At 50.4% G+C, this 21,586-nt stretch overlaps 1 protein-coding gene across 1 annotated transcript in view; it reads right to left on the bottom strand.

Moving 5' to 3' along the window:
• Positions 1-21,541, bottom strand: part of MBTPS1 (membrane bound transcription factor peptidase, site 1) — a 52,910-nt gene extending 31,369 nt beyond the window's left edge. The window contains exons 1-8 of the mRNA XM_086688802.1: positions 21,387-21,541; positions 8,451-8,938; positions 7,491-7,748; positions 4,056-4,247; positions 2,649-2,759; positions 2,141-2,250; positions 737-853; positions 197-264 (exon numbers count right to left, since the gene is read on the bottom strand). Of these exons, the coding sequence (XP_086544928.1) occupies positions 197-264; positions 737-853; positions 2,141-2,250; positions 2,649-2,759; positions 4,056-4,247; positions 7,491-7,748; positions 8,451-8,619 (1,025 nt within the window). The 5' untranslated portion in view covers positions 8,620-8,938; positions 21,387-21,541. The remainder of the gene's footprint in view (positions 1-196; positions 265-736; positions 854-2,140; positions 2,251-2,648; positions 2,760-4,055; positions 4,248-7,490; positions 7,749-8,450; positions 8,939-21,386) is intronic.
• Between the last annotated feature and the right edge of the window lie 45 nt (positions 21,542-21,586).

Below are 21,586 nucleotides of genomic sequence, written 5' to 3'. Positions count from 1 at the left end.
GAAACAAGACGGGCCTGAGCTGACCAGTGAGGCAGTGGGTGGTGGGCACCTGGTTCGTCGCACGGTCTGGCTGGTTGTGAGCGGAACGTTCCCACGATACAGAGCTTCAGACAGACGGACACAGAGTCACACCACAGATCTACAGTTATTTGAGGGGGAAAGGCACCTCCAACTCATCCCTGTGGGGAATACTTACCCGTATAGAGGCCCATCATTGCCAATAGCAGAAACCATGATTACGTTGTTAGCCGTTAATTCCCACACCTACGGGACGAGCAAACATTTAATTATGAAAACATACCGCTCTCAAACAATCAACACAGAACTATCCAAAAATACCTACGACTCCTAAAAATAATCCTCGAAAAAGAAGGGTGCCCTCGAACACGTTAACACTAGACCCTCGCAGGCATGGATGTTTGCCAAACAGCGTTTTCGCGGTGCTGAGAAAACGGGCCTCATCACGGGCCTGAGAAAACGTGTCCATCGCGGGCCTCACGATGGACACGCAGGAGCCCACTCTCCGCGCAGGTGCAGAAAGGCGCTGTTCGGAGCAGAAACCAACACGGCACAACGTGCGGCCTCCAACACAAGTCCCCAAAGCTCACGCCACCGCCCATCGTCCTCACTAGGCAATTGCCTCGCGGGTGAGGGGCCACCAGCACAGCAGGGACGAAGTGCTCAGAGCAGAAGCCATCATCAGGAGCACGGTCCTTTGTGCGGGGACACGACCCACCTTGTCGACGAAGGGATGGTCCATGAAGTCGGGGCCGCCGATGCTGAGGTTCAGCACATCCACCTTCTTCAGGATGGCGTAGTTGAAGGCGTCCAGGAACCAGGAGGTGTAGGATACCTAGTTCAATGGCCAAATACGACTTTAGGGGCCTCAGGGAGCCTCCAGGTGCCACAAGAGGGTTTTGTTGCTAAGGGCAGAGTACAACCTCTGAAGCAGCGTGATGCGTTAACTTCGATTTCAGAAATAAAAACCAAGAACAAACAGTGCTCCGAAATATAAACTCTGGCACCTGGAAATTCTTAGTCCCTGCAGCTGGACTCGAGGGAGAGCCGCGTCCTGAGGGTGGCTTGTCTCTCCGGGTTGAACGTCCAGCTCCTCAGCTTAACGTACACCTGCCGGGGTGAACCCCCAAGCCTGTAACTGTCCCTCCTTCAGAGGATTTATCCTAAGACACTTCCCTTTGAGAGTTTCTACGTAGGTTAACGTATTTGTCGAGGTTCTTTATTCCTCAACAGACTGAAGAGCAAACCTCATAAAAAAGTTATTTCATAAAATTATTTCTCTGATATTCCACTTCCTGGCAGAGTCAAATGGCTTTCTGTATCACCGTTCAGATGTTTTTATAAAATACTAAATTAAACTTCTAGTACAAAAGGGATTTAAGTATTTGTTTAAGAACTTAAGATTTCTGTTTCTTAAAGGCTTTTAAAAACAAAACATGTTTACGTTTGCTTGTACAGGCAAAAAAAAATTCCAGGAAGAGGCGATACATGAAACGGAGAAACTGTCATGGGGGAGACGTGAGGTGTAAGGGAAACCCCCTGCGGGCCGGGAAAAGGTTGGGGGGATTTTCCCCGTGTTGCCTTCAGATATTTTTGAGCTATTTACCATGTACGCAAAAATAAAATCTGAAAAGTATGTAAACACGAAGACCCTCCCCCGTTCTATAAATATTTAGGAGGCGAGGAAGCGGGGTCGGGAAGCACACTGCCCAGCGTGACACCGGGGGCCGTGGTACGGAGCCAGCCCTCGAGCCCGTCACCACACAGCAGGGGTGGCAAACACCAACGTGCCCTTCTTCTCTCGTCTAGGAAGCACAACGTGCCCACGGACGTGGGGGCCCGGGGGCCCAGGGGCCCAGGAAGGAATGAGACGGGGACGAACCACCACGGCCCTCAGAATGGGGTCTTCAGGGTTCGCGGGAGGCTGACGGAGGTGTGGTGGCAGAAGGGCGAAGCCACACGGAAGGGGCAGTGGTGGGACGGCAGGGCCCGTTGGAGACACGGGAAGGGGCTCGGCATCGAGGCGGCTGCTGCTTCTAAATCAGCGTGTGTCCTCCCATGTTTTACTTTCTACGTTTCGGTATCAGCTCCTCAAATTTTGGGAGTCCTCGGAAACACCTACCTGGTTATTGGTAAAGACCCTGAAAATATGAAGTTCTGCATCCGGAGCAAAGCCTTGGCATTCCCGCATGCTGGCTATCACACCTGCCACAAACGTGCCGTGGCCCAGCCCTGGAGACCAAGAGAACGGTCGTAAAACACAGCTGATCGCATGCGCTGAGATACAACATATCGAGCCGCCAATTCAAACGGGCTCTCTTGCCCCGAGCCCCGGACCGACCGAGCCACGCCACAGCCGCCTCGATTCTGGGCACCCCGCCCCCTCCCAGACGGGCGGGAAGTGCTCCTCCGCCAGACAGCCCTCGCTGCTCACACTCTACCCCCCCCCCCCGCCCGACAGCCCGGGATGGTGAGACGTTTCTGCCCAAAGGCACACAAGCTTGGGTTTGTCTCAGTGACCGCTGCACCGGCTGTGGGATCAGCACACGGAAAACCGTACTCTTAACCCATAAAACCGAGGGCAGGAGCGAGGGACAAAGACCGGGTCACGCCACGGCATCGCCACCCACCGTCGTCCAGTGTTCGCTCGTTGGTCCAGTTGGTTCTCTCCTTCACGTTTTTGAAGTGGGGGTGCTTCTCGCTCAGCCCAGTGTCAAAAACAGCAACCCTCACGTTAGCGCCTGATTCCAAAACACAAGCAAGCATGATCGTGTTTGGACGAAGCATCTTTTTGGATTTTGTCCATAAAATCTACTCCTCCTGGGGACTCTGAGAGAATGACCTGTCACAGAGGCCCAGAGCCCGCCCTGCGCGAGTCAGGTCAGGCGCTCCAGGGAAACCGGTTGAGCCAAGACGAGGAAAAGGGGATGCTGGGGGGAGGGGGGAGGGGGGATACCATTCATCTGCGGCTAACAAGACTCGAGGTTCTCGGGGCGTGTCTGGGGACACCCCTCAACTGTCTCCAGGGCTCCGTCCTCCACAAAGGAGTGGTTTCCCCCGGGTCTCCATGCCCTCATCTCCTCAGAGAGGCCACGGAGAACGAAGGCCACCAACAGGGAACACACGCTCAGGAGAGGGGACACTACTCCCAGGCCTTCACGGACGCTGCTCGCTAATGACCTCTGACACGGGGGCTGCCGGAGGCAAGCGGGGACGATCACATTTTAAGGAAAAGCACTATAATGTGCACTTGGCTATACTTCGGACACGGGCCAAAAGCTGTGGGCACGGATGTTGAGACGGATACTGCCAGATCAAGAAATTCTAGAGACTAAGTAAAAAATATAGGACCTCCGTGGTATTTAACAGCTAAGAGACGTCAGGAAGGTGGGGTCTTTCCGGTGTGAGAGCTGCGTTTACGTATGGGCGTTACGTGGAGCAATCGATCACACGGGAGATAACCGACACCTACTGCTTGCGTCTGAATGATGCACACGTTATCTCGAAAACCACTTGGCTTAGGGGGACAGAAAATGCTCTTCTGATTAGAGAGAATCTGTTCTGTGAAGAATTCTCATCCTAAAAGGAGAAAACCACGAGGTGACACTCACTTAATAAAAGGTCAGTCCACCAGGCATGAGCGTCTAAGTGTCTAGGATATTCTGCAGGGCGGGAGCTGAGGAAATCAAGGGAGACATAAGGGTCTCCGAGGCTGGGGGGACACGGGGAAGGACCCCGAGATCGGCATGACAGATGGGGGCTGGAGAAACTTCTGTCTGGGTCAGGGTACGAGCCCCACAGTAGTTAGGAGAGGAGTTTTCTGCCGTGATCCATCAGTGAGGAAAAGCCACACTGGTTGGGAGTTTTAGTTCCCAGGAAGTGGTCCCCAGTGCCATAGGCAGCCTGTACCCCGTGGAGCAGACAGTACAGAAACGATACAGGAAAGATGGACAGAGCGGCCACAGAGACAGACGCCCGCGCAGCAGAGGGCAGAGGGGGCAGCGGCGGGGGGCAGGCGCGGGGACGGAGGCACCCACCTGTGTAGCCCATCTGCCACAGCACGTCCGCCTGCAGGGTCTGGGCCACCTGGCGCGGGATGGCCCTCAGCAGCCGCCGGCTCGAATGCCTTCCCGTGGCGTGCCAGAACCCGGAGCCCAGGGACAGGCTGGCTCTGCGCAGGGGCCGGGACGACTGCCACTTGCGGCTCCACCGGGTCTCGTTACAGGGTGCTGCGGGGTCGGCGAGAGCCAAGGGGACAGGGGTCAGAAAAGGAGCCGCTCGGCAGCGACCCGGCAGCCAGGAGGGAAAGAGGACGACCGCCCCTGGACGGCCCGGGTGGCGGAGGGGTGGTCTCTCCCTGCGGCTGCACCGACGGGACGTCGGTCCGTGATCCTTATTCTCCCCAAACAGTCCTCTGCCCGAGATTTTCTAACTGACGGAAGGCACAGCGGGGCCGATAAAATAACGTTTAAAGAAATAAAAGTCCATCACGACTAAAACTGGAAAAATAAGATTTGCCTGATTTTTTCCTCAGCAGCTGGTTCTCATTGAACCAGAAGGTTTAAAACAAACAAACAAAAAAAAAAAAAAAAAACAAGAAAATGGCCACTGGCCACTGACCACTGACCACTGGTGATGGGTCCCAGCACTGGGCTTCTGGGACAACAACAGACACGCGAGCCCATCAGGCCGGTCTCTGGTCAAACATCAGTAGGACCTTTTCCCAAGTGTATACTGCTCCCGACCCTCAGCGTGCCGACCAGAGTGTCCCCAGTGTCCCCTTTCAAACAGCAAAACCAGAAAGGAGTCGGGGGGTTTCTGAGGACGATGAGCTGAGTCGTATCTGGATTTTGCCGGTGGACAGCCGGCTGCACACTTACCAACGCCTGCCAACCTGTCCGCTGAAAACCATGAATTTCACTATCTGTAAATACTTTGTTGAAGATGGAAGAAAAAAGCAAAAGAAACACCACGAAAGCCATCCTTACCTTTCAGGACCCCGGTACCATGAAGAAAAATTGCATCTCGAATCAGTTTTCAGAAGAGCACATCCACACTACCACTGAAGTTTTTGTGTTTTTTTCAAACGTTTATTTAAGAGAGAGAGAGAATGTGGGCGGGGGGGGGAGAGGAGCAGAGAGAAAGGGAGAGAGAGAATCCCAAGCAGGCTCTGCGCTGTCAGCACAGAGCCCAACGTGGGACACGAGCCCACCAACTGTGAGATGATGACCTGGGCTGGAATCGAGCTGGGACGCTTAACCGACAGAGCCACCCAGGCGTCCCTCAAGTTCTGTCTCTATAGCAAACGACTCCTTCTTATTCCTGTCTCATCAGGCTCCCCCATGAAAGTGTAGGGAGCCAGAAAAACATATAATCTTGTCAATCCCATTAAGTAATTCTTTGCACAGAGCAACGGAAATTATTCCGCACTCGACGCGCCACGTGACTCTGCTCTCGGAGCCCACAGCGTGGGGCCACACCGGGGGTGCCGACAGCAGAGCGGTGCCGTCTACACGATGCAGACCAGACCCCCACCTAGGCAATGAGCTCGGCTCCGGGCTTCCCTGTGGAAGAGCAATTTATTAGGAGAACCGGACAGTACTGGAAGGAAAGCAGTTAAAAGGGTGAGTGCACTTGAACCCGCATCACTGCAGGGACCGCTGACGGATCTGGGGAGGAGAATCTGCCAAGGGCAGCCCCGTGGACTCTTCGCAGTATAAGCACTGCCGTGTGGGAAACAGGATAGCTCTATCTTACAGCCAGGGACAGAGCCAGGGATGGGATCCAGGGTGGGACACGTTCCAGCCAAAATAAAGCAGAGCCTCTGAACAACAGAGCCAGAGAAATAAGCCGCATTTCATGTCTATTTACATCCTGCACATGCTGCTAAAGCTCTCACACGTGCACGATTTTCCTTCATTTCTGTGAGAACCCTAGGAGACAGGGGGCCTTTCTTCCGTCTGCTGGACGAGAAGAGTGGAAGCTGGAAGGAAAGGTGCTTCCCACACAAGGCAGCAGATGACGACAGGACCGGCCCGTGAGGCGCGTGGTTCCCGCTCGCGCTGGCAAGGGCCACACCTGACGACCAGGGCGGAGGGCGCACGGAAGGGAACCCGACCCTGAGATTCTATGACTGCTATGCTTAAATTAGAAATTTCCACGTTTCTTGAAACGTTCTGGAGCTGTCTACGCTAAAAAGGTACAATGCACGTATCTGGCTAACTGTACGAGGTTTGCTTTGTTTTTATCTTCCTGAATTGTTTTGAGGTTTTAAAGAGAAAAGGCATTACAAAACATCTGGACCGGTACAAAGAGCTTGAGGAAGTGAGACCCCCGAACTATGCAGCCGCCCTGAGAGCCGGCTTGTCCCGCTACGTGCACATGAGCTTGGCTCCCCCAACGCCTGGTGCTGTTTCTAAACCTCAGTGGCTCTCGGGCCTAGCACCTGACGGACAAAGGGAGAAAAGCAAAATTTTATTTCCTTCCTTCCCATGAAAGAAATGACAGTAAATGATACCGGAACTCACGATTTGTTACCCTAGTTTATGACAAATGGGAAAAAAACTTTTCTTTGGTAATAAGTAAGCTTTGGAAAACACTATGTAATAAATAAGCAATTCAGTATTGAAGAACAAACTCTATCTTGACAAGCCCAAGTGACCGACAAAGGGGAAGGAGTAAGCCCTCGAGCTGAAAGGACAATAATCAAACTGCTGCCGTCCTCACACCCGCAGAGCTGAGGGCTCAAAGGAGGGCCAGCTAACCTGGGCAAGGTCAGGAGGTGCTCAGAAAAACAAAGTGAAACCCAGAGAAAGGATGTTTTACAAGATTCCTTAAAAACAAACACACAAGGGTGCCTGGGTGGCTCAGCTGGTTAAGCATCTGACTCTTGATTTCGGCTCAGGTCACAGTCTTGCGGTTTGTGAGTTCAAGCTCCGCATCGGGCTCTGCACTAACGGTGCGGATCCTGCGTGGGATTCTCTCTCCCTCTCTCTACGCCCATCCCTGCCTCTCAAACCAACCAACCAAAAAAAACCCAACTTAAAAAAACCCCACACCGACAGAAGCACATCACAACCCAAGAGGAGAGTCAAAGACACCGTCTCCCACTTCAGGACGGAGGGACGCAGGGCCTCAGGTCTGCAGGTGCCGAGGGGCGCCGGGTGAAAATCCCTTCCAGCAGCAGCAAGGACCACTATCGTCCTCCGCTGAAAACTGGCAGATTTCTTCCCACCAGAACAGCATGAAGCCTGTTTTTCGTTTTTTAAATTCCTGGCAAGAAGACATTCACAACTGACAAAACTAGATGAAGGGACTCGGGTATCGAACCATTTCTCCGCTATTCTGCCAGTGTGGAACGGTGCACGGGAAGGTCAGGGGCAGGGTGGTGGGGCGCATCATCTGTGAAAATGCACGTTCTCTCTCTGAACCCACGTGAGGCAGAAACCGACAGACGAGGTCATAATACTCACACTCCGCGTACTTGAGCGAACGAAAGACTTTCCGCTGGGGTGTCACCCGTTTGATGTTGGGATGATCTTCAAGGGTTAGCAGCCCCGCTTTCTGTTTTTCTTTTATCTGAATCACCTCAAAATCACTAGGGTAGTCACTGGATGGGTTGTTTCGAGGAATGATTCTCCAGTTGTCTATTTCACTGCTCTTCAGGGCGCTTGAAATAAAAGAATTTCTAGCTTTGGCTGTGAAGTATCCATTGAAAGCCACAATATATTCTGAAATCAAGGACCACAAATAAAAATGAGAATTTACGGCCATGTATTACAATGGAAGATTTGTAGGTAGGCTACCATTTCTCAGGTAAAAGAAAACTTTACAGATCCCAAAACCTACGGTACGAGCAAGACTGAAAGCCTGGTTTAAATGCCCTGGATGGCAGCTTCCGGAGCCCTGAGTTAAAACGATCTGTACGAATCCCCTGACATCACACAAAATTGGATACCTGTGCTATTTTTCAAAAAGCGAATATTAACCCAAGTTCAAACATGTGGCAAAGAGATGCGTGTAAGTTTCTGGAATACAAAAAAGGGATTCAGAGATAAAGGTTCAGTTTTATTTTACTGAAACAGTAACAAAATTTCAAGTGGATTCTAGCAGACTACTGGTTTGTTCACATCTGGCCTCCCCACACAAGCAGTCAGCACCTCCCAACTCCCCACCCTCAGCAGCTACAACGGCATCTGTTCCCAAGAATCAGGTTTTAGGGAACTAATTCCGAACACCAATCTCCTTGCCTCGCAGAAACTACCTATATTGGGAAAGCAAATTTCAGTAGCGCGAACATCCAAGCGCTGTGAGCTCACCTCATTTAAAATTACTGTGGAAAAGAGGGAAAGGTCTTTTTTGACAAAAGCCAATGTTTGAAATTAAGTTTAAAAAAAACGGGGGGGGGGGGCTAACATTTAAAACCTCATTACCATATTCCACGACCGTTGAGGAGAATTCCACCTTCAAAGTCAGGTGGGAACAGCCAGGGCACGGGGCCTTTTCAGAAGCCTTCTTCTCCAGTCTGTCACCCAGATGTCTCTTGCCACAGAGCAAAACCACTAGCAGAAGCAGCCAGATGTTGACAAGCTTCATGGTCATAAGTGAATATGGTCATAAAACCTCATATATTCAAATCGCACTTTTTTCTTCCTGGATTATTAGTCAATTTTGGTCTCGGCGAAGAGCCGAAACATCATTGATCGGCCGTTTTACAGTCTTGTCCGACGTAAATAAAAGTTAAATTTCATGGCCTTTTGTGGTTTGGCCTGAAAAGAGGCTTTCATTTCTTTCTTCGTTTCTTCTCCATCTTGGGCCTCAGGCGCCTCTCACTGCGGCCCAGACAAGTGAGTCCTACACGCCATCTGCAGCACAGAACCACAGTCGAGCGGGCGGCGGTCACTCGGGGCGCCCTGGCGGCCTGCAAAACACAGCGAGCCGGGCGGGGGCCAGGGCCCAAAGGTGCCCAGTGAGGACGCGAGACAGACGTGCACGGGCGCGCGACACCTTACCGTTTCTTTCTTTAGTTACTGCTCACTTCTTCCCGGGGAAAAGGAGACTGAAGACGGCATCAAAGATAAGAAAGGACACGGAGAAGAAGGGGCATGGCGGGCAAGGCCAGGAACACTGCCCACCCTCGCGGCCAGATGGGAGGAGGGACCCCACTCCTGCCGCAGACCATCCTCCTCACTCGCGGCCCGTCCTCCCCGGGCTCCTCCCCAAGCCCCTACATTTCTCCAACTCTTCAGGCAGGAGCGTGGTATACAGCCTAACCTTCTACTGTAAAGTAACACCTAAGAACAAAATACGAGTCAAACACTTGCCACTGTCTTTTAAAAAACTATGCTGCAAAGTTACTTAAATGACACCTTTCTTCTGCCAAGTCTATGAAGAGAACACAGAAGGGTTTCCACAGTCACTGAATTTATTTTACATGAAGCCTCACCTTGAAGAAATCTAAGCTACTAAATAGGTTATAAAACCAGATCACCTCTTTACTGGAAAATGATACAGGAGGACAGCTTGTGGGAGAAAGTGCTGCCAGAGAAAAGTGTCATCGGAGTGTTAAATTTCACGCAGGCACAGATCCCTTCCCAATACCTGAATGGCAGGAGAAATGATCATTCTTCACAACGAAATATGGAGCAGCAGTAAAACATACATACACACACACACACACACACACACACAGCGATAGCATGCCCAGAAAAATCCCACTGAGTTTTCACTGATCCCACCAGAAACATAAATAATCCAGCAAGGGGAACACAAATCAACGAAATAAGACAGGCCTCACACTGCTACCTGTTTCTAAACACACACACACACACACACACACTTAGGACCAGGAGTCAGCCCCCTTTAAAGAGAGGTACCAAATTATTAAAACCCATTCCTCAGGCAGAAATCTGGTGTTTTAGAGCAACAAGGACTTTGTGGTTTCTGGAACTATTTGTATGTGCATCTATACACAGGAAAATACTCATAAAGCTAGAGTATCTAAAGAAGTTTGGAAAGTTTAATATTTAGGATTTCACTGCTGTCACAACACACGATCCTGAAAAGCAGGCCTTCTCTGGCCCTGGAGACTGTGGCTGGTTGAACAGAGCTCGTCAAATGGAAATGAAATTTTATAAGTTATTTCCATATCAACACGAAGAACAACAATGTGAATGCCAACCACAAGAAAAAAGAAATTAAAACCAAAGATCAGAACAGAAAGACCAAAGGAAAGCAACAGGGGACACCAAATAAGCCACAATCCACTTGGGAGTGAGCCCCAATTTTTATTTACACTTGACACATGCAGTGATGAGATATCACAGAATACAATTACATGAAGCATATACCTCACTTTATTACAGTATTACTGGTCAAAGAAGACAGAGCTCATCACTGGTACTAAGAGTTCTCATGTTATATTAAATGAACTTATAGTGAAAAAGATTTAAATAGGTCTCTCATTCAATTAAGGCAAGTTTTAAAAAAAAAAACAAAAGAAATCCCTTCACGTCTCCTGCCTCGAGCCAAACAATCTAAGACGTATTTGGACCACACATTACAAATATTAGCAAGCGATACTAGTGAGAAAACCTTAGACCTAACTGTGCCAGAGCCACTTTAATTAAACCTGATCCAAAATAATTCGACCACAGGTACAGACAGCGACCTCACACCATCTAGCCCACATCGAAGAGATGGCTGATGTTCTTGTACAAGTGAGAGAGGCGACTGACTTTAAAAGACAGAGAAACGGGAAGAAAAGGTTAAAGGGGTTTTAAACTTTAAAAACGCCTAAGGTAATAGGCTCTCTCCCAAACAGAAAAATTAAACTTTTTAGGTTCTGGAAAATGGGACACCGCAGTATCCCTAAGCTGTTCTGCCTATGTTTGCCCAGGACACCATACAATTTCGTATCGTGCTCTCCAAGTGTCCGGTGTGGCCCCGCAGGGAGGCCAGAGATGAACGCCAAGGGCTAAGCAAAGCGCGGGCCACCACCGCAGGAGCATGCACGCGCGGGGCCACGACACCGCACCGAGACTCATTCTGGGTCTGACGGGAGGCCTCTGCTGACGAGGTGGAGGGCAGCGGGCTCTGGCAGAGCCGGGGCTGGTAGGGCTGGAAGTCATGGAAACGGGAGGGGAGCGGGGCAGCCGGAACAAGCTACTACGTCACAGACCGGGAGCACACGGGGCGTGCCGAGCACCCGCAAGTTCCCCGCACGGGAGGGAGGCTCCGCGACACCAACCTGGAGACTCAAGGCCGGCGGGGAGCGGGCCCCGCCAGCAGGCGCGGGCCCGGAGCAGACCGTGCAGCAGGCACTGGGAGGAAGGTGTGCGGAGGGAGAATGGAGCCCCGCGGGGCTGCCGGGCGGCTCGGCTCAGCGGTCCGACTCCCACACCGCACACGGCCGGGCTCCGAGCGGGTGGCAGGACCAGGGCAGCAAACAAAACCCAACGGAAACCCCGACCTCAGGGCACTGACCCAGCGCGCGTGTGCTTGTGTGTGTGTGTGTGTGTGTGTGTGTGTGTGTGTGTGTGTGTGTGTGTGTGTGTGTGTGTGTAGGTGTGGGGGGGGGGATACACAAGTAACACATGTGGTATCTAGCCAGTGACATCTACCTCTATTGTGAGAAGAGGAAAAAAGGGTGAAGGGGAACAGGACGGTGGGGATGGGAGCGCCGCGCCAGTCTCGCCAGTCTCGCCAGTCTCGCCAGTCTGGGAAGGGGGCTCTGAGGAAGCTGGGGGCCAGGGGGGCGGAGCCCTGCAGGCAGTGGGGAAGCCAAGTGCAGAAGGCCTGGTTTGTGTGAGGAAAGCCCAGAGGCCAGAGTGGCGGGGGGGGGTCAGGAGAGGGGGCGGGACAGGTGACAGAAGGGGAGGCAGACAGGGAGGGCCTCGTGGCCATGGCCGTGGCCAAAGGGAGGGAACGCAGAATGTGACCAGAGGCTCTGGGCAGGGCAGGAGAGGCGAGGACGTGGAGCAGGTTACAGACGTAGAGGTGGTGAGGCGGTCTGCTGACAACCAGATGTGGGGGGCGTGCACCAAAGGAGCCAAGGAGAAACGGAGACCTTTCGGCCAAACACAGACGGCATCTGCCCCTGACCGAGACGAAGGACGCGCAGGAAAAGCTGGCGGGGGCACGAGCGGGGGCGGAGCTCTGAACTTGTGAAAATTAGGGTGAGCACTAGCAGTGGGGAAGCATGGCTAAGGGCAGAAGGGAAGAGGGAGGTCGAACACCCTAGGGGCGCCTGGTTGGGGGGGGGGGCAGGTTAAACGTCCGCCTCCTGATTTCAGCTCAGGTCATGAACTTGCGTTCATGGGTTCGAGCTCCGGACTGGGCTCTGTGCTGACAGCATTAAGTCTGCTCGAGGTTCTCTCTACCCCCCCTCTTTGCCCCTAACCTGTTCGCTCTCTCTCAAATAAACAAACATTTAAAAATAAATAAAAACAAAAATCCACCAAAATCTGTGAAAAAGAATTTCCATGATGAAGGATAGTCAAATGAGAAGAGACTGCTGGTTTAACAATTTAAAGGTCACTGATTCCTTCCACAAAAGGGCCACACTAGTGAACAGCAGCCTGCTCCAGCCTCCAAACCCACCGGTGGCTGGAAGGAAGACACCCTCAAGTAGAAAAATCCCATGGAGATAATGGTAGGGTTGGAAATGATGGCAGGAGACCCCTCCCAGTTTTGTTTGGATATGGCTGACTTGCTTCTATTCTTTGAAGGTTGTTTGTTTATTTTGAGAGAGGTCAAGAGAGTGAGTAGGGGAGGGAAGAGAGAATCCCAAGCAGGCTCCACACTGACAGCGCTGGGCCCAAGGTAGGGCTTGAACGCACCAACCATTGAGATCATGACCTGAGCCGAAACCGAGAGTCGGACACTGAACTGACTGAGCCACCCAGGCACCTCTAATGGCTAGGTGCTAAGAAAACACTCCTTTGAAAGACCGATGGCCCATAAAAATTATGACACTGACACTGAAGTTTATGGTTCCCCAACCCTAGAATAAGAAGGCTTCAAAATATAAGTTTCCTTGGAGGAAAACAAAAATGCCACTGGGGGTACAGAGGCTGGTGAACAATGGCATGGGGCACTGGGCCCTTGCCTATTGGTGTTAAAGATACCGGTCCCCAATGACTGCTCCACGAGGCCTTCGAAGGCACAGGCTGCACCTTCCTCGTCTAAAACATCTACTCACCTGCGTCTACAATGGATCCCCCACCTCCACCCCCCGCCTCTCACTACAGAGCGCAAACCTGGTGAGCATTTTCCCCAAGACAGGCTCACCATCTAGCGGCAAGCAGGTAAGTAGCAGTAAGCACAGAGCCATGTAAATACAGACGCAGACTATACACACACGAAAAGCAACCTGTGTTTTTAAGTTTACGAGTGTGCAGGAGAAGGGCAGAGCGGGAGAGAGAGAATCCCAAAGCAGGGCTCAAACCCACGAACCGTGAGATCGGGACCTGAGCCAAAAGCAACAGACACTTTACTGACTGAGCCACCCAGGTGCTCAAGAAGAAACTAACAAGAGTTCTGTCTCTGCTTTTCTCCTTCCCCTGTTGCATAAGTGAGTTGAGGGCAAGAAGGTAGGTGCTGGTGGGAGAGCCGTGGTGGCCTGGTGTGGGCTGAAGGAGTCTTGAGAGGGCGAGAAAGGCGTGTGGCAGACAGGCAGCTGGGGAGGAGAGGAGGAGCCTGAGAGGGGTGATGGCAGTGAAAGAGAAAACTGATTAGTTCAAATAAATACTTACAGATAACGGGAAGGAAGCAGCTTTCTTACTGCAGAGAAGGAAGTCACAGGTAGGAAAAAAGAAAACCTGCAAGATCCACGCAGGATCAGGATGAAGTAGGGAAGTACTGGGGTGAACTCGAGGTTGTCGATACACAGATAGATGTGGAAACAAATACGTACGTGTGTGTACATGTATACATACGAACATGCGCATGTACATTTCCTAGCTCCGCCTACTGCAAGGACACGGAAGCAGTGATACCCCAACAAGAGGAGCCCATCTAGTGCCCAGAACCGGTTTTCTAAAGGCCATTCTGTGCTACAAGAGACCAGGCTCCTTGGAGACAAGCTAGTTCCAGACTGGGCAGGTGAGTCCAGACCATCTCGTGCCACAAAGTGAGAAAGCACTCAAAGAATAATGGGAGTGTGAGGAACACAGAGGCCGGCATGGGACAATCTGCACGTCAAAATAAATAATGGAAATAACAGATCCTAACTCACTGAATAAAACACAAAAGTCCATGATGACATTTATAAATAAACTGAAAGTTGGAGGAACAAGACATCTACATAGTCCCAGAACGCCTGCCGACAAAAATCCTCATTTCCAAAGGGTAAAGGGGTAACTCTACAGAAGACCAGCTTCACCAAGCGAACCAGCGGTGGGACAAATGGAACCACATCCACACACTGCAAGAGGCTGGCATCACTCGTGGGGTTCCGGCCAAAGATGCACACCCCGAATCAGTTCAGGAGGAAACATGAGAATCCAAATCAAGGGGCACCCTTCAAAATGTACTGGCCTGGAATTTTCAAAATTACCAAGGAGATGAAAGCCAAGGAATGGCAGAGACGCGGCTGCGGATGGAAGGGGACTCGAGAGACATGACCGGTAAGTGAACTCAAGGTTCTCCACTGGGTCCCTCTGCTGTGAAGACATTACTGAACAACTGGCAAACCCGAACGGGGCCCGCCTGAAAGCAGATAGCAGGAGTGTAGCAAGACTAACTTCCTGATTTTGAAGGCTGTGCTCTGATTATGTAAGAAGGACTTTGCTTGCAGGAAATGCCCCATGAAGTATCAAAGGATAATGGGTATCAGGTCTGCAACTCACTTTCAAATAGTTCACAGACCAGAAAAAAAAAAAAGTTTTGTGCTGTTGTTGGAACCTTTCTAGTAGGTTGAAACGGTTTCCAAAGTATGCAAAAAGAAGAAAAAAAAGTTTCATATTTAGCCTCAGCTTCTAGGAATGAATAAGAAGGACGGGAGTATTAACTTTTTAAAAGGGGGAAGGAATTTTAGTCTCTTTTATTACAGTCTGCTGCCCACCATGTGCATAATCAGACTATATACCACGTCAAACAGACTCACATGCATCAACTGCTATACAGAATGATGTTCTCGCATCCCAACAGATTTGACTGAGCTAATCAAAGTGAAATTCAAACTATTTCTCATTCTAATGAATTGACAGAGCCCCTGAAAAGATTCAGGGTAATTTGTTAAAACTGATACCAGTGTTCACATAATTTACATTATAACTACCAAGTAACTTTTTGAAAACCAAAGCACAATTGCCGGGGAATACCCTGTTAGTTTCAGGTGTCCATCACAGCAGACTTGATATTTTTCCACATCGGAAATGATCCCCATAAGCCTACCTACCACCCGTCACCATATGAAGTGATTCCCAGGCAGGCTGCACCTTTTGCATCCCCCGACGAGTTATAAGTTAGTCCCCTTTCCCTATTTCATCTGCCCCCTCCAACCCTTTCCCACTATGGTAACCAACACAGAGAGAGACAAACATAGTCTGTCTCTATGTGTCTTGCGTGTCTGTAAAAATCAAGTAACATTTTGAGGACATAAATTGAGACACGCAGTATAAAACAGATCATGTTTCAGAATTCAACCCAATAAAATGAGGACTCTCATGTGTCGCTGGTGAATGTAAGAAAACTCCTGTTAACCTCTTAGAACTGTAATTTACCAACATGTATTAAAAGTCTTAAAAAAGGAAGCAAAAACCTCTAACAAACCCAGTGACACAACAAACACTACCACATACCAAGCACTTATCAGGAGGCAGGTGCTACTCTAGGCAATCTGCATGTATTAGCTCACTTCATCTTAACAACCTGTTACTGACCACCCCCACCCCCACCCACGGCTCATCACCCTGCCCGGTGCCACACAGCCGTGACTGGGAAAGCTGGGCTGGGAACTTGTGTGTTGGGCATGGAGGCCATACCTGTAAGTGGTAGGTTACCCAGCTTTTCTAAAATCTCCCCTAGAAATTCATTCCATAGAAGTGTGAATCTGAAAGCATACAATGATTTATACCCAAAGATTATAACCGGGAAAAATTAAAGACCATCTAAAGGTGCAACAGACTAGCTAATTAATTAACTAACCAATACTATGGAATGCTGTGTAGCAATTTCAGATTATATTCCTCTGGAAGGCTGGATAATGGTTCCCCAAAGATACCTACATCCTCCTCCCCAGAGCCTGTACATGTTACTTTATACGGCCACAGGGATCTTGCAGGTGTGATTAAACTAAGGCTCTCGAGATGGGGAGAGTACCCTGGATTATCCAGGCGGGACAATGTAATCGCAAGAGGGAGGCAGGCCCACGGGGCTACTCCTCCACCAAGTAGCAGATGAGATATTGGAAGCTGAGGCTGAGATAATCAGGGGACGGGGGCCAGGAGCCAAGGAACGCAGGTGCCCCTGGAAACCCAAAAGGGAAGGAAACAATCTTGCCCAGAGCCTCCAGAAGGAACGAAGCCCCGGTGACGCCCTGATGTCAGCCCAGGGAGACTGATTTTGGACTGCTGACCTCCAGAACCGTGAAAGAAGAAATATGTGTGGTTTTAAACCACTAAGTTTGTAGAAATTTGTTAGAGCAGCCATAGGTCTTGGAAAGATTTCTCAAAGAATATGGGGAAACGTTCGTGCAAATATTAAGTGAAACAGTTCATGGACAGGGTGATCCAAATCTTGACTTTTAAATAATGTATCTATATGCATAGGAAAAAAAGAATATGAAAACGTGTCTACCCAGTCAGTTAACAGTGGTTCGTTCTACCCTTCAACGGTATCATTACAGGGAGCTATTTTCTCAATTCTATTTATTTACATTTTTACAAAGAGTATGTGTTACGCTTTCATCATTAAACTATCAATTGAAATACTTCAATAAGCCGTCTAAAGTCAGTTTTATGGAAAAACAAATTTTCTGGCAAGACCGTGGCCGAAAGATTCAAAATAAATTAAAGATTGTGGTTTTCTTTAATAAATTAAAACATTTTATTTATTTTTAAGGACATAATCTCTATGCCCAACCCATGATCCTGAGATCAAGTCACACACTCCATCAAGTGAGCCAGCCAGGAACCCCAAAGATTTAGTTTTATTTATACAGACAGCAGAGCTTAAAAGGGACAGATTTCCTAGAAACTGTGTTAAAAAAAATCCGTCTGTGTCTACCTCCCAGCTTCAGGCCAAGCTTTTCACTCATTCATTCTGAACAGGCTTATCATGGGCGGTATCACCTACTCACTGGGCCTAGTTAGGGCTGTTACTGGACCCATGGCTTCCTGGATTTACTTTCTAGGAATACTTCCCATACAAAGCTACGGCCTAAAAGATGGTATCTGCATAGTGATGGATTTTCCAGAATTGTATGCCTCTAACACAAGCGTAATCAAAAAACATTTGACATCAAATACTAAGCGGAAAATTAACAGTTCAAATCACGTATGCCAGGAACAACATTTAAGGAGATTTGTGTGAAAAACGAGTCAAAATAGACAAAATGTATTACCCAGGCAAACAACTGGTCTGACCAGCTCTGAGGTTCTTCTACTTTGCATTAGAAAAGAATGTCACCAAGATTACAATCGTGGTTATAAGCTAAAGCATATCTGAAATCATTTCTTTGCAAGTAAGAACGCAATTCAGGAGGCAGGAAAGCTACCTGCTTGTATCCCCCGATGGTCCTCTGATTATGCAGATACACCAGCTTTTTAATGAGCCTTTACTGAAATAGCTCTAGAGAAAAGTGAACTGTGTTTAGGCCACGAAAGGGTAGCATTCAGTTCAATTAAACCCTGGCCATAAAAGTACCACTTTCGTAACTAATTGCGTACTTGGCTGTGCTGCCATTGTTTAATAGGCTAACATTTAAGCAATGCCAAACCACACTATCTTGAAATAAAGGTGTATTCTTCAGCCTGACTGAACCATTCCTTCTGGCACATTCTGTCCATTAGCACGCTTTGTTAAGGGGAGAAAACAAATAATTCAGCCCGAAGAGTCAACAGCACCAGAGTGAAGAGGCCCAGGTCTACACTGCCCTTTACTGCCTATTCCTTCACAGGTGCTGTGCCCGTCTCCTTACTCTCTTTCCCCTTCGGTCATTCACTATTGGCTAGCTGCATGAGGCACCTCTGAACTTAGTACTCTCACGTTACTTGAAGCTCACTTCCTTAAGCAAAGACCTCCTCAAGATAGTTAACAGATCTCCGCAGCACGTCATTCGGTCACAGGGAAGGGAAACTTGACCCGTCTCCTTTCACCACCTCCTGGCCTGTCTTAGGCAAGATGCTGAAAGAGACCAAAGTCCCTGGCACCCTCCCAAATACCAAATGCAAAGTCTAGCCTCCCATCTTGTTTGTTTTTTTTTAATGTTTATTTATTTTTGAAGGAGAGAGAGACAGCATGAGCCAGTAAGGGGCAGGGAGAGAGGCAGACACAGAATCCGAAGCAGGCTCCAGGCTCCCAGCTGTCAGCACAGAGCCCAACGCGGGGCCTCAACTCATGAACCATGAGATCGTGACCTAAGCCGAAGTCGGATGCTTCACCGACTGAGCCACCCAGGTGCCCCTAGCCTCCCATCCCTAATATTTCAAGTCACCAAAGATTGGGAGTTGTCAAATTTTCCCAATAGAATAGAAAGTAATATCTCCACTCTCTCCTAGTGCAAAGAGGCAGTCGTGAACCTCCCGCTAAAATCCCTGCTTAGGACGCTAATGGAAACCAGGTGCAGTATACCCAAACTTTCACCCTTCCTAGCTTTCACTATTGTGACAATTACAGTGGCTGCCACACAGAAGAGGCAGTGGGCAGGGCAGAGCGATGGCCATCTACCAGTAGAATGACAGAAGATGGAATCACACAACATGTGAATTTGAAGGGAAGGTTAAAAACTTCTTAGAAGAGCTTCAGCTTGATCCCATGGGGCCCCGGGTGCTTCAAAGGCTCTGCAAGCACCAAATTAGACTTTCTCGTTTTTCACAGACACAACCAACTCTTGATTATGAGATGCGTGGGGAGGGCAGTGGAGAGACCTCATGGGCAGGAGTCCTAGCAAGGCCACTCCCAGACACAAAAGCCACATATAATCCCACCTTGATGTAGGAAATACTCAGGAGACGGGACTAGAGAGACAGAGAGCAGATTAGTGGTTGCCTGGGGCTGGAGTCAGAAATGGGTAGTGGCTGCAAATGGGCACCAGCGATCTTTCTGGGGTGATACAAATGTTCTAAAAGTGGGCTGTGAGGGTACCTGGGTGGCTCAGTCGGTTAAGCATGTGACTTCGGCTCAGGTCATGATATGGTGCTTCGTGGGTTCACGTGGGGCTCTGTGCTGACAACTCAGAGCCTGGAGCCTGCTTTGGATTCTGCGTCTCCCTCTCTCTGCCCCGCCCCCACTCACTGTGTGTGTGTGTGTGTGTGTGTGTGTGTGTGTGTGTGTGTGTGTGTGTGTGTGTGTGTGTGTGTGTGTGTGTGTGTGTCGAAAATAAATAAACGTTAAAAAAAATTTTTTTTTTAATTTTTTTTTTCAACGTTTATTTATTTTTGGGACAGAGAGAGACAGAGCATGAACGGAGGACGGGCAGAGAGAGAGGGAGACACAGAATCGGAAACAGGCTCCAGGCTCCGAGCCATCAGCCCAGAGCCTGACGCGGGGCTCGAACTCCCGGACCGGGAGATCGTGACCTGGCTGAAGTCAGATGCTTAACTGACTGCGCCACCCAGGCGCCCCCAAAAAAAATTTTTTTAACGTTTATTTATTTTCGAGAGAGAGACAGAGCACGAGCCGGGGGAGGAGCAGAGAGAGAGAGGGAGACACAGAATCCGAAGCAGGCTCCAGGCTCTGAGCTGTCAGCACAGAGCCCGACGTGGGGGCTCGAACCCACAAACCGTGGGATCATGACCTGAGCCAAAGCCGGACTCGCAACCGACTGGGCCACCCATGCACCCCATACACTAAAAAAAAATTTTTTAAGTGGGCTGTGGTAATGACTGCACAACTCTGTTTACTGGGGAAAACACTGAATAAGTACCCTTAAAATAGATAAATTCTATGGTATGTAAATTTTGCCTCTAAAAAACTCTGACATAAAGGCATTTATATAAAATGTGTGCTGCTCATAAAAAAAGGTGGGGGGGCGCCTGGGTGGCTCAGTCGGTTAAGCGGCCGACTTCGGCTCAGGTCACGATCTCACACTCCGTGAGTTCGAGCCCCGCGTCGGGCTCTGTGCTGACCACTCAGAGCCTGGAGCCTGTTTCAGATTCTGTGTCTCCCTCTCTCTGACCCTCCCCCATTCATGCTCTGTCTCTCTCTGTCTCAAAAATAAATAAACGTTAAAAAAAAATTTTTTTTTAAAAAATAAAAAAAATAAATAAATAAAAAAAGGTGGGAAGAATCCGCTCCTCGTTTTTATACAAATGCAAACTGAGAGCCCGCCGTTGGGAGCGGTGCTTACTAGCAAAGCTAAGTAAGACCAGAGGGCCACAGGAAAATAAATCCTAAGGAGTTCAGCGCTGTGATCTCATGCCACTCTATCTCCCTCCGAAGTGTCGTCCAGAACCTAAAGTAAACGTAAATATTTAACCTAATTTGCACAGACACAATGGGCCGAGATTCCCAGAGGCTCTCACCAAAACAAGGGTAAACGTCTTAAGAAAAACGGTATTGATCATCTAGAACAGTCTCAGGTAGCACCGACAGGACAGGGCAAGGCAAGACTGTAAGATCCCGCAGGTCTGGGAGGCAGGCCGGTCCTGAGAGTAGAATCCAAGAGTCACTCGGGCCCCCCTTGCCCACGAGCTTCCTACAGTCCTGAAAATCGGGGTGTTCGGCGAGGTGTTCAGACTGGGACAGTGCAAAGAAGGGAGGTCGTCGAAAATGGGACAGCGGCCCCCCCCTGCGCGAGCCGACCCACGACCGTGGGTGCGCTGGGAGGCCGAGGGAGGCCGGGCACACGGTTTCAGGCCGTCGAAGTTTGTTTCACAGAAAGAAAACTGGGGGGAGGGGGGTGGCGAGCAAGCCAGCACCGCGCTTGAGCCCGCAGAGGGGACCGAGCAGGGCCACCAGCCGCAGCCCGCCGAGCACGCACGCGCTGTCTCGGGTGCGGGAAAACGCCCGCGCCCCTCGTCGCCCCGTCCGTCCGCCCGCGCCCCCCGCCCCGCGCCCCTCCCGGCGGGTCCAGGCGCGCAGCGAGGCCCCGGCCCCGGCCGCCGCCGGCGCAGACCCCCGCCCTCGAGGCCTCGGGCGCGCGGGAGGCCGCGCAAGTCGGGGAGGGGGCGTCGCTCCGGGCAGCTGGCCGCCTCCTAACCTACCTCCGACCGCCTCAAGCTCGGGTCCCGCGGGCCCGGGATAACGGCGCCTCCGCAGCGAACACGCCTCGCGTCTCCATTCGGGGCTGTTTACTCCCAACTCTCGCGAGAGGGCGCGACCGGGGCGGGGAGAGCGACGCCTGGGAGCGCCAGCCCCACCGGCTGTGCGTCCCCTGCGTGCCCCGCGCGGGCCTGCGTGCGCG

The sequence above is a fragment of the Puma concolor genome, chromosome E2 (assembly GCF_028749965.1).
Source record: "Puma concolor isolate L17-30 chromosome E2, mPumCon1.1.hap2, whole genome shotgun sequence".
Classification (NCBI taxonomy): Eukaryota; Metazoa; Chordata; class Mammalia; order Carnivora; family Felidae; genus Puma; species Puma concolor.
Note: the sequence above shows the minus strand (reverse complement) of the source record. Positions and strands in the feature narration are given on the sequence as shown.